We start from the raw sequence: 13,534 nt of genomic DNA on the forward strand, positions 1-13,534 counted from the left end.
CGAGCAGCGGCCGGCGGGGCGGTGGGGCCGGGCCTCTGCCGCCGCTGGGGCAACCCCGGGGAGCCGCAGGACCGCCTGCCTGCTCTGCCTGTGCTCTCCACTGTTACTCGCTTTTAAAAAAATACAGCTCTTCCTGGGAAAAGCCCTCTTTGAAATAACTTGACGTTGCTGAGAAACGACACTATCTTTCTGAACTGGTAATTTAAAGTAGTGACGATTTCCCCGACAAGCATAAAATTAACGGGAGGCTGCGAGAGGTTCTCCCAGCACCCCACGCAGTGTACTGCAGGGGAGCACTTCTTCACAGCGTCACAACGCTTTTTAACAGCACGATTTCAAATAGTGAGCCAACAGATGCTACGTTTATAAGTTGAGCCTCAGAGAAAGTCCTTGCATCCTGTTGCACACACTTTGCTGAACGCTACCCTGATGGAGCCATGAGCAGTGTCTGCAGCAGAGCCCTCCAGATTTAGACAAGGCTATGCCAGTTCTCCCCTCATTGCACCTTTTCAATAGTCTCACAGTTCCATAGCACAATTGAATTAAAGTTTTCTTTTTCCTTTCACTTCCCTCATGCTGCGTTCTCCCTTCTAGTACATTTCAGTTTTTCACACTGGAAAACAATTACCAGTGTTATACTCTTAAATGTCTTTTTCTTTCCTTCTGATTCACTGTTTTTTAAAAAGAAGTCACAAAATAATCCTGTTCAGCCGCTCTGGAGCAAGCCGTTTTGGGCTTTTGTCTCCTTTATGCTTGAAACACAGTTAAACCAAATGCTTTTCCTTCTTGGTGACAGCACTGCAAGCTCCGGGTACACAGTGCTGCTGTGCTCAAGCTGTAGGAGCAGTGATGCTGCCCAGCTGCAGCTGCAAGGCAGTAGAAGGACAAAGCTTTGTGTTATGTTGTTTCACAAAAGTGACAATTACTGTATTTTGTTATCTGCCTTTTCACTGGGATGGAAGAAACCATCTCCTCAGCTGGACTGGGGCATTAATTTCAAGCCCATCCGAGCTACCAGAGGCACTCAAGCCTAGACTGACAGGAGGGGGCTCCCAGTGTGCCCTGGCAGTCCAAAGGCTGAGCCCATTGCCCACAAGCAGGGGAGTTCAACTGCTATGACCAGGGTGGCAGGGGACCCTCACACTGTGCTGTGACACTTCTGTGAGGAAAGCTGTGATCCCAAGCTCTTCAGCCACACGCTTGTCTGCTTTCTTTGCGTGCTGTAGCTATGCCACATGAATCAAGTGCCAGCCAATGCAGGGCAGATTTAAAAAGCACCATGCCAAGCTGCCAAAGATATGGCAAGCTGCAGGTGTTTTGCAAACCTTGATCAGGTTGCACAGTTGCTACAAAGCTTGGCTCTGGGCCTGCACCAGAACAGCAGCAGAGCACTGTGCCCGGTCCTGCAGGACGCTGAAGCTGCCTGCCAGGACACACACCACTGCCTGGTAGGCGCACAATACGCCTGGCATGTGGTGAGTCTGAGACCGCCGTCTGTAGAGCTTTCCCCTCAAACAACATGCCTGGACACTTTTTGCATTAAAAGGAATTTTTCCTTGCATTTGACAGCATTCATCATTAGTAATTTCTGTGATCCAAGATACAGTACATTGTAGTAATTCTTTTACCTCCTAGTTCATAGAGTCATAGAAACCCAGGTTGGAAGGGACCACAAGGATCCTCCAGTCCAACCTCTCGAGGTAAAAGTATCGTTTCAATGAGATGAGTCAGCACCCTGCCAAGCTGACTCTCAAAACTGCCCAAGGTAGAGGAATTCACCACTTCCCCTGGAGATTGTTCCAATGTCTCATTGATCTCATGGTAAAAAAATTTCTCCTGGAGTTCAATCGGGATCTCCTCAGACACAACTTGTGTCCATGACCCCTCGTCTTTTCCATGTGACTCCTTGTGAAAAGAGAGTCTCCATCTTCTTGGTGCCACTCTTCATGTACTGGTAGATAGTTCTGATAGGGGGTCCTGTGGTGATTTACAGAAAAAAGCCCTGTCATAATTGGTCCAAACACACTTAACTTCAGCCCAAGCCTCTCTTTCTGGTCAGCCTCTAAAGAGAACCCTTCGTACAGCTGAGCAGCAGCAGCAGCAATTCTGAAATGGCAGATGCTCTCCTGTAGTTTGTTGTGATGATTTAGAGATCTAGCTGGTCTCTCTATAGCATCGTACATCCTGTGACAGTGGAGCTGGACCTGTGATACACACAGAGGAAGGGACACCTCTCAGCCCAAAAGACTGTTATTTAGCCCTAAAACAGCTAGGAGGTTGGGAAAAAAAGAAGTCAATTAAGTTACTTGTGTCCTAAAGGTTTGGTGCTAACTCCTGGTCATGCAGCACTTCCCCACAAGGTGCTTTCTCCTGCAGTAGCATCTTAACTCCAGACCCAGGCCTCTGGTGGGCTCCTGCATAGGCCCTGACTACCGTGCGGTTGGAGGGTTAGGAAGGAGGGCAGTGTTCCTCATTGCTTTTGCAGCCTGTCCCTTCTTCCCATGGGCACTCACTTCCCCTCTACCACCCACCCCACTCCATTCTCCACTGCAATTCAGGCCAAGTTTTGATGACTAAATGAGCACTTTACAAAGTTTGAAAGTCATTAATAAGTTCAGAAGCATCACTACACTGAAGAGCTGAAAGAAAGAAGTACACTGCACTATAATAGGAGTTCATTGTATTAAACACTGCCAAGTGCTTCCTGACCTTTTTGGCAGCAGTCCTGAGCTGTGAGATCTCAAGAAAGCACAAGGTGCCAGTGACACCTCTCTGATGCTCTGCAGCCAATCATTACCGAAGAACTGACTGGTCTGTTTATCTTCCAGCTGGCAGGACTGGCTGTCATTGCCTTTGGTCTGTGGCTGCGGTTTGGTGGCGTTATGGCAGACTTTGCATCAGACAAAAAGTCTCCAGAGTATTTCTTCATGGGTAAGTTAAAGTGCCTGTTATGACAGTAGCCTTTAGCCTTCGTTTTGTCCCAGGGTATGTGACATACCTTACGTACTGAATTACATGAAGACCAACAGTTCCTGGGCTGAACTGCACAAAACTGGACATTCTGGTGCTGTGTATCATGTCCATGATGGCTTTCATCCTTTCTCTGCTTGGCATCAACTTCCTTAGCCCTAACTGAACCCCTCTCCCAGATCTGACCCAGTCCTCACTTAATCCTGAGTGCACTGTGCCAATACTGTCAGAACAGACGTTGAGAAGGGTCAGAGGCTCCAACAAAACGACACTGTCACTTCTGAATGTTTCTAATACCAGTGCAGCAGTGAAACTTTTGCTTACATTTTCCCTGTGTCTGCACACAGAGGCCCTCAGTGTGATGTAAAGTATCAGAGCAAATCCTTCTACAGATGAAAACTACACAGTGTTCGGTCACCTCAAGAATTGTGCGTTCAACTTAGGCAGGAATCAACTAGTTCCCCAAGCCCACAGAATTGGTATCGGTCACACCCCATTTTAGGCATTTAAGATGGATTTTTCTTTTCTGTAGGATTTCCAGTTGGGTTTTCTACAACCACCTGTGTTACATAGCTACAGACATCCTCAAACAGTAGCTGTCTAGGACTGTCAGCAACTGCATTTCTGTATCCACTGGCAATTGTAACGTGCCTTTACCCCAGAAGTCAGACTTTTTTCTGGTTTAGTACATTACCCCTGGAGATGGGCTCACCCCGTAAAATCCAGTGCAACCATTTATGCCATCTACAAATGCCAAGTGTGAACGAATACCAAATTCTGCCTTGTCCATCAAGACACTCTGACAGGGTGGCCAGGAATGGAAGTTGACCCAAGATGTCCTGTAGCAGTCAGTTACCCACCACAGGAATATTGCCTGGGCTGTGCAGTTACTTTAAATACCCTGATTGTCTCAGTGGAGACCTTGGCTCTGATACAGCACAGTCCTAACCCCAAGCTTCTTTAAAGCATACAACCAGTCTAGAGGCACAGAGCTGACTGTATAGACCTGTGGGAATAGATGGATAGAATGTTACGTCCAGTGAAGTTTCTGTGGGAGTTTGAGGCTGAATAAAACCGTTGAGATGAAAATTTGATTGGGACCTGAGGGTTACTGTGAAATACCCTGCAGCACCTCCACTGACATAGAGAGTGAGGAAGCATGCTTTACTTTCTCTTGCATCTGAGCTGCTATGTCAGGAGCATATTAGAATCACTGAAAGGAATCACAGAATGGTATCAGTTGGAAAAGACCTTCAAGATCATTGAGTCCAACCATCAATCCAGCCCACTAAGTCTGCCACTAGATCACCAACATCATCTCCAGATCCAGTTTATACCTGAATTTCTTATGCTGTACCTTGGAACTTCTCTGCCTGATGTTTGACCCAGGAGATTCGGCAAGACAGTTCGTCATACACCGTGACATTCAAGTACTGGGCTGTGAATGTATTTAGAGCTGTACGCTGTAATGTGTAACCGCTAGCAGAGGAAGTGCTAAGGAACAGGACAGAAACATGTTGAGAATTCTTTTAAATGTGAATTCTAAAGCCAAGTTTTGTCCCTTTTTTTGTAATAGGCATTGTGCTCTGAACGGAGCATTCCTGTAAAAGAAAACAAAAAAAAAATCTGCTGCTTTCCCTCATTACAAATCATGTTAAATGCTGTTGTGGCTTCTGAGGGTCTGGTGGGGCAGCCATACAGAAGCCTGAGGCTGCTAACAATCTGTGAGTAAGGCAGATGTATAAGAATGGTGAGAAGTTTAGTAACGGTGTTTTAGCGCAGCAGACAAGACTGCACTTGCTGGTCGTGCTCATGAGCTCTGCCTCTTTAGGAGACCTCAGCTCTGAGTCCCCCCTGACAGTTGTGCACTGGGCCCTTCTCACAGCAGCTCTAGGAGTGTTGTTTATTTGGCTTTCTGTGTTTGCTCTGCAATATGCATTCTGGGTGACCGCCAGAATTTTCTACAGGAATTCTCAATACGGAACTGTGCAGCACACAAGGAGCAGCTGCCCAGAGGGCTGAAAAAGAAGGCAGATAATCAGTACGACTTGGAGATATAAACATATGTCCATATATTTAAAAATAATTTCTTTAGCTCTGTTCCACTGACCACTTTTGTGGCTGCCTTGTGATAACCCAAGCCCCTGTGATCAGATCAGCATTGTGTCAGTGCTTGGAACAACAGTGCAGCTGCATTCAGAGTTTGCTCTGTAGGCTGAAGCACTGTCCAGAATCACCATCTTGTGAAAAACATCTATTTTCTTGCTTCTAAAGAGCAGCACCTTCTGCTCTTTTTGTACCTGGATTGAGCTGCCAGCTGAATCTAACCAGCTTCTCTCTTGTGCTTCTTTGTGATGGTTTTTTTTCCAGGATCTGAGATGTTGTTTCAGTTTAAAATAATTGATAATTATACGCTTGCATTTTCCATTAGGCTAGAATGAGTCTCCTTAAATAGCCTTGTTCTTTACCAGCAGTCCAGCTGTCTGTTCTGCCCCCTGGAATAGTTCGGGCCATGACTTGGCAACCAGGCTTGTTCATCTTTTCCAGCCACTGAAATGTTTTTGTTGGTTTGAGAACAACTTACAGGCGGCAGTGCTGAGGTCAAGCACATACGTGTTCTAAGTTTTCTGTTGCTTGTGGTTTTGTGTTCAGTGATCTGTATTTCCCACTGCAGCTTGCCATTTTTTAACCTACGACATAAAAGGTTGGAATTGGAACTCTCTGACCCACGCAGTCTCCGTCCACTTTACCAGATGTATCTTACACAGGAATGGTCTCCCACAGTTGGACATCTTTTCTCCGCAGCTCCTCAGCTTTTGGAGTTCCCACTGCAGTGGCAGGCATGACAACATTTTTATGTTACTCCATCTCACAGTACGTTTTTTGTGCCAGTACTTCAAGTGGTGAGACAAAACTGTAGTTTTTCAGTTCTACTGCAGTTCAGCTCTTGGAGATTTCGTATATTCCTCTCTTAGCTGTACCTGAGAGAAAAAAAAAGAAAAAAAGAAAGAAAATATAATTTCATCAAAGGTCAATGGCTGGGCAGTTACCTCTTTTATGAGTTGTCTGTGACACTGTACTGACCAAATGGAGAAAAGGGCCTGCAGAACAAAGGGAATTCCCTCAGATTGCTCATGCTTCTTGAGACTCCTGTACCAAGACTCTGGTGAGATTTTTTACTGGGCAGGAAAGTCTGCAACAATCAGAAGGAAAAGAAAGATGCTTGTGTGAACCCAAGATGTCAGCATTGCTGTCTCACAATTAACTGCTACTTAATTAATTCTTTGTAGTTATGCTGTTCTTAAGTTTAACAATGCCTAAAGCACAGAAGGGAAGACAAAGCACCTGCTGAGGGCAAGTTGAGCATTTGTGAAGTCCAAACTAACACGGGGACTTTTTAAGGGTCAGTTCAAGATACCTGTTCTCCCCTCTCTGCTTTTGAGGGATGAAGAAGAAAGTCTGTTCTGGTTCCTTGGTCAACCTGGAGGACAGACTCTCTATATCCCTAATAAATGAAGGGCAGAGGGTCACCTCACTGCCAGTAGCAATAAAAAAGAAGTGTGTGTACTCAACAAACCCCATCAGGAATGGTAACAAAAACTGATGAACGTGAATGAGTCGGCCTGGATGACTCTTCCTCCTAACTAGCAGCACTGAAGCACTGCTTCTCCCGCACAGCCAAAGCTCACAAGCTTTCTGCTATGTTATGTTCTCTGTGCTCCAGTTCCATGATCCAGCCTGCAGTCCAGGCATTCATCAGGGCCAAAACAGTTGTGGACAGAAGTTTCAGGGTGGCTGTGGCTTTTCCTTGGGGTCTGTGAGAGCAGGAGTGATCATTCTGGCTTTGAAAGGTACAGTTAGATGGCACATGCCTTAGGATATGAAGTCATGTCTGGAGCTGAAGGATATTAGTAGTTTTTCTCCATAGTAGTAGGTGCCCATGCAAACAGGAGTTGGCCAGCAGCTAAATCCGTGTAAACTGCAATTCTCTGCTGTGCCTCATCTTGTTATAGTTCTATTCATGTACTCTGGAGTCAAGCACTATACCCTTAGTCAACAGTATTTTCTCTGCAAACTGTGTAGTCTCTCAAACTCTATCAGCCTTTAAAATGAGAGCTATTGGCAAAGTAGCCTCTGTGTAGAGATGCAGTTACCACAAGAGGAGCATCAAATGGTCCTGCCATTACGTGTACCAGAGAGGCTTTTAATCTGTACCTAAGCAATTAACTTGTCATCCTTCCTGTCATCTTGTGTGCAGGTCTCTTCTTCTGCAGCTGAGGAAGAGTGGTTAAGAAACGGATGATAGTGGCCCTGAGTGTAAACCAAAAGCTGCTGCACTGGAAATCTACTTCAAAAATGACACCACCACTACCACACCCCACTCAACTCAGAATGAAAGTTCAAAAGTCACAGAATCACAGAATGTTAGGAGTTGGAAGGGACCTCAAAAGCTCATCCAGTCCAACCCCTGCCAGAGCAGGATCACCAGAGCAGTCACACAGGAACACGGCCAGGGCTTTGGGTGTCTCCAGAGAAGGAGACTCCACAACCTCTCTGGGCAGCCTGGGCCAGGGCTCTGTCACCCTCGCAGTGAAGTCCTCAGTCTCTGTGCTGGATCGTAAAACTTAGCAATCAGTTCCTAAGAGTCAGTATCCCACCTGCCAGCGTAAAGGCAAGGCCACCACAAAGTTAGAATTCTGACAAAACTGCTAATTAAGCCTAATGGAGTAATCTGTTCATCTACCTCAGGTTGACTTGTTTTATATTTGCAATATGCTTAGATTCCAGAGGCTTTATTTTTTCTAACTAATCACTTGAGCATGGTAATACACTTCATGCTTTCTGCCTGTTAAAACTGTCCTCCTGGGTAAACCTGTCTCCCACCCTACTCCCCTTGTGCGTAGCCATCTGAAAGCCAAGGGCCAGCTCCACGCAGCAGCAGCAGCCGAACCAACAGTTATGCCATTTCCTTTTCTGTGACTCGCTCCTCTCCCTGCTCTAGGCAGCTGCCTGCTGTCAGCTGGTGCCTGCACGCCGGTCGGACTGCTGTGAGTGCCGCGCTCCAGCAGCACTGCTCGCTGCGTATGTGGGCTCTCAGTCCTCCTCAGTGAGCGACCCAGCAGTTGTACCTGGTTCTGGTCAGGCTGCCCGTGCACAGCACCACAGCCTCAACACTTCTGCTTTTCCAGAAACAGCCACCTGCAGCAAGTGACCTGGGTGACAGGGGATAAACCTGTCACAGGTCCTGCATGAAGTGAAAAAAACATCAAGATGTTTCCTCTTGCAGCACACTAAACTCCAGGAATGCTCAAGCTTTTCCAGTTACATGCTTTGTTCCTCATGGATACTGTCTTTAAAAGGACTAACTCATCTCTAGATGTCCATCTCTAAAGTGGCTTCTAGAAAAAGTACCAAACCAGAATAACCAATTGTACCTTAAGGGAAATGTCCTGTGTTGTGTTTCATTCTGACAGAGCTGGAAATACAATGGCACTGTCCACTGTAAAGCCATTAAGAGAAAAGCATTTTGTCTGTTGGAAAGAATAGAACAGCAACAAAAAAGCCCTTTGCTCCTCTTTGGGGTGTGTCACTTCAACAGCATCTACAGACAGGGTTTCGATTGAGTTGGCGTGTTTTGTTCCAGCAGTTGCTTTATCTCCCCCCAGGTGGGTAAAGACAGCTATGTGCAGAGTCCTAACGTCTGCTGCTATGAGGGCTGCAGGTTTCTGTGAGCGCAGTATGGCCATGCTCTGTTTTCTGTTTTGAGTGGCTTGGAGCCTGTGTATTTAGCATTAGAAGTGTGTAATTGTTGTTGGTATCTGCATGGAAATGTATGCACACACACAGGATTATTCAGGGTGCCCTAATCTAGAGAGAAATGCAGAAAATTGTGACAGGATTTCGGAATACCGAATGATTGAGTATAAAAAGGCAGATGAAATGCAGTACCAGTAGTGACGCAAGCAGTAACATCATCTAGGCAGTATGAACACTGACAGACTTCAAACTAGCTACAACCATGCAGGAACGTGATCTCAGAATCACTGTCCATTGTCTTGACAAAAGTGCCTTACTCAACTGCAGTCAAAAAGGCTTATAAATGTTAGGAATTATTAAGAAATGAAATGAGAATGCAACTGAAAAAATTTTCTGTTGTGTAAATTTCCAGTGTCTCGAATGCTGTATGTTGTTCTGATCAAAAAGGACGAAGTAAAACTAGAAAAAGCACTATGAGGTTTGACAAGAGTATTCTCATGCTATGCACTATGAACAACTTCAATATCAGGAAGTTTTTCACACTATTCACATCATTAAATTGTAGAATTCATTGCCACAGGATTCTGTGAAGTTGAGTCATGATAAACCAGATCCACCTAATACAGGTACATTGATTACATCTGACCAGTGATGTTTGGGATAGGGTGAAGTAGACACTGAGCCACAGGAGAGTACTGAGAAGGTAACAGCTGACTGACTTTGGCTTATGTGAATTTGGGACATAATTCCTTAGGGTTGTGAGATGCATGTGAGCAAGGCGTGTAACAAGTGCTGGTGTTGTGTGGGAAGGGGAAGGCAGTGGACCAGGATGTTGCATTACAGTGAGGTTGCTTTAATTGAAACTCAGGATCTCTGCATCACCTGAAGCCTACAGACTGGCTGGTATGTGTGATGCTTTTGTGGTTCCAGGAAGTTTGATCACGAAATACCTCTTGAATCCACACAAGACAGGTAACGATGTCTGTGCATTATGCTCAAATTAAGGGTATTTTCCAATTCCCCAGAAATTAATCTTCCTTCAGAGGACTCTGCCTTTCTTCTCCGGTTTTGTAAATGTATTTTACAGATAAATACACTAAAACTATTGACACAAAAATGGCAAGCTCTAGTAACAAGCCAGCTTCAGAAACTGACTTTGCTGCCCTGTGTGACACACACAACTGTCCTGTTTGCCCTGCTCTTTCCAACTCCTCCACGTGTTTCTCATCTTTTCCAACAGTGTATCTGCACTACGTGTTCCTTGGTGCTCTGCTGAGGACTTGTGAGCCTCAGTGCTGTGGAGGAGCACATCCTCCTCCCAGACTGCGATGCACATGAAACCTCAGGAAAATCCCTTCAAGTCACGTCTGGGTTCTAGGACTCCTGTCATCACTGCCTCCTGATCCCTTACACTGACAACAGAGCCTCTTGTTTTCTCAGTGCAGTATCAACAGTTGGTGGTTTGTTCAGTGTCAGTTACTCAGCTAAAAAAAAAAAAGTAAAATTATTTAAAATGGAAAGTGACCATAGCAGCCAGGTAAACAAGAAACCCATGTGAAATAAAGCCAGACAGGCACAGCGTACGTTTGTCTCCTCCTGCTCTTTGCAGTAGGCTCTAGACAGGGATTTGCATCTCAAGCCATCAGTAAAATTTTTGGGGAAAAAAACTCCAACCAACCAACCAACCAAAAAACCAAACCAACTCTGGGAGTGAGTTCTATTCCAGACTCTGAAATTAAATCTCTACCAGCCTGGGCGGCCGGCAGTTCTTCTCACTTGACTTACTGCTAAAAGTGGAAGTGTTAGTTTCTCTTCACACCTTATAAAAATTTATGTGTTTATGGGTGTTTTAGCACAGCTAAAACAAACAAACAAGAAAACCCCACACTGCCCCAAAACCTGAATAGCCATCGGTGCCCTGGCTGTGTCTGCTCACATCAGCTGATTTTCTGTTGCATTCTGTGCGTGGCCTTTGGATGTGCCTCTTCATCCCTTTGCATTCGGGGACTGAGAGACTTGCTTTGTGGGTCCTGTGTGCAGGTGCAATAAATACTCCTGAGTTGTGGGCAGTCACAGAGATGGCAGGTTTCTGCCACTAGGTCCAGTGTCTGCCCTCCCTCACGCCTAGGCAGTGTGCCTGCTCTCAGTGTTATCTCTTCAGCTAACACAGGCTCCTTAGTTGTCAAACTCTCTTCATTAGCAGACACAGATCAAAGTGACAAAATTAGGAATCAGGAAATGAACAGAGGTAAGAGCAGAAGTTTCACACAGGTCACAAACATTTGCTTCCTTTCTACCTTGTACCTTTTTACATCTGCTGCAGCTAGACAGTCTTCTCAAAATTTTCCATTCGCCAAAACAAGCTCTCTACCTTGACCTGACTTGCACACTTTTTGCTGTGCTGAGCTTTGTGGTGAACTTTTTTGTGTCAGAATTTCTAGCTATCAAAAGTGCTCCACTCTGTGACTATAAAGTAAGAGTCGTTTTTGTTTCTCTGCTGAGCTGTAGATGCCAAATTGAAGGCCATGCCAAGGCTTTGTATTTTACAATGGAAGTGCCTATGAATAGAAGCTGACTAAGGCTTTGCTTTCCATCCTGCTTTTTCTAAAGGAACAGAGAGAACCTTAGTAGAGAACCTTAGTTACTGTTGACACACGACACTATTGCATAGCAAGGTATGGCATTAACACCACCAGATTTCTGGATTTGCCTGCTTTGTTGATTCTAACTGGGCTCAGCTCTAATGGCTGTCAGTGTAAGGTGAGCTCGAGGTAAGGCCGTGATTCTAAGGGGTGCCATAGATTGTAACCCCTTTCTTTTTCTTCCCTTTCCACAGTCTCACTTTTCAGTTTAGGTCTGTTCCTATTAAGAATTTGAGGTGATCGTGCCTACATTGCTGCATATAGCCCACTAGGAAAAGACATACTAGCTCCCTGGCTTATATACTTACACCATCTAGGACATTTCTGAATCTATTGCTTTGATACCCTTCCCGCACATCATCGAGTTGAGCATACCTAGATCTGGGTGCTAGGAACCCTGACAGTGCCAGCTGAGGAGGAACCTGGTCCCTTTCAATTGTTTTCAAGCTACTTGTCAAGTGTCTCATTCCTATGTGAAAAATTACATGTGTACATATAGTAGACAAGTAAAAACATCTTTAGTTTTGTGGAACTGTTTGTGTGTCATCATTATTTTCCATCTAGAAATAGCTCTCTGAGTATCAGCAACTACCAGTCCCAGGCTGAGAAAGGCCAAAGTCTGCAATGAACTCTCCTCAGCAGAAGATGGAAGGGGGTGGTTTTAAACTCTCGGCTGGCTCAGCGGTGGGGCCAGACACGGAGCAAGCTCAGCTTTGTTTAGTGAGCGGTACCAGTGAGTGAGTTCTTCCTGTAACACGCCTTAAAAGGGAAGTTCTGACTGAGGTAGCGGTTTAGCTGTGAGTCATGCGAGTGAAATGTTAAGTCTGTTTCTCAGACAAAAGCAAATCCAAACTCCTGAAAGTGGTCTCACTCCTGAGCCTCCGAGAGCTTTGTCTTTGCTGGAAGCAAGAAGAGGAAATGGGAAGACTTCTTTCCAGTCTTCTTAATCAAAAAGTCTCTCTGCTAAGTTGCCTGATGGGTAATTACAGGGACTGGAGTAAGGAGCAGTATGCAGAAAAGGATCCAGGAAACATCGTTGTAATTACACTCTGTTGGTTACTACAGAGATCTCAGGAAATGGCCGTTTGGTGCTTGGCGGTTGGAGAGCAGATTCTGCACCTGAGAGGAGTATTTGTCTTTTCCAGGGCATCTTCCATGAGGGGCTGACCTTTCTCTCCTGAGCCATACATCTTTGTATATCCCTCCTTCAATAAAAACCACTGTGTTGTTAATATGTGTACAAGTATTAGTTTGAAGAATGCTGTCCTAGCAAATAACAAGATGCTCAATATTAAAAATCTAGAAAATACGAATATGAACTGCCAGCACAGTCTGCAGCAAATCCCACATGTCTGGCATCACAGACCTGGCAAAGCCATATTAATTATAATTGTCGTATTGCTATTTAGCAGAATGTAGCAGCGATTCCTGGCACAAGTAAAGTACCAGAGCAAGAGGGATGGAGGGGAGGAGAAGGATCACAATAGCTGGGATAGGTCTCTGGTTGATGTAACGTGACTGGACAGTGACGCACCGCTGAGGGGGCTGCGGGCAGGAGTCTGCCTTCTCCAGGCATCTGTGTGGCTGAGTAGCTAGATGCTCTGCACTTGACTGATTGTGTTTTCATTTTCCCAGCAATCAATGAAAACTGTCATTTGCATGGCTTTCTAGACTAGGTTACACAAGGCCTGATAACAGTAAATGCCAGCAGCTCTGTTAACCCTAAAGATTTGGGTCAGATTTTAAAGTAACGTTTAAATTGGTAATTGAGAATGCTAAACATTGCCGTTACAATTTTGTGTAGTGGCGGCTGGGAGCAGGGCTCACTCTGCCCTCTGGTGCACAGTCTGCAGCTCCACGCATGAGGGAAGTGAAGCTGTTTCTTCTAGCGGTGGACTGGCACGGCAGATTCCTGCAAGTCCCCCACATTGCCTGCACAAGACAAAGGCTACAATTACGAGGCACTGCACTGAGCCTGTTGTGCTTTGGCTGACGTGGTGCCCAGAAAGGCACAAACACAGTTGTTGTGCTCTGATGGGAACTGAACGCACGTACTGCCTAAGCACAGATCAAGCATGGAGGTTTATAAGTGAGGGAAGAAAAATTCTGTGGTCTGGTTTCCTTTTGTCCTAGATAAAGCCCATACAAAAAAAAATTAAAATCCT

At 45.4% G+C, this 13,534-nt stretch overlaps 1 protein-coding gene across 1 annotated transcript in view; it reads left to right on the forward strand.

The window, feature by feature from the left end:
- Window positions 1-2,786: 2,786 nt before the first annotated feature.
- TSPAN2 (tetraspanin 2) overlaps window positions 2,787-13,534 on the forward strand; it is a gene marked incomplete at its 5' end in the record, with an annotated part of 17,978 nt that continues 7,230 nt past the window's right edge. Inside the window, one exon of the mRNA XM_010192884.1 lies at window positions 2,787-2,931. Within this exon, the coding sequence (XP_010191186.1) occupies window positions 2,787-2,931 (145 nt within the window). The remainder of the gene's footprint in view (window positions 2,932-13,534) is intronic.

This window comes from Mesitornis unicolor, unplaced genomic scaffold (assembly GCF_000695765.1).
Source record: "Mesitornis unicolor isolate BGI_N332 unplaced genomic scaffold, ASM69576v1 scaffold17889, whole genome shotgun sequence".
Taxonomy (NCBI): Eukaryota; Metazoa; Chordata; class Aves; order Mesitornithiformes; family Mesitornithidae; genus Mesitornis; species Mesitornis unicolor.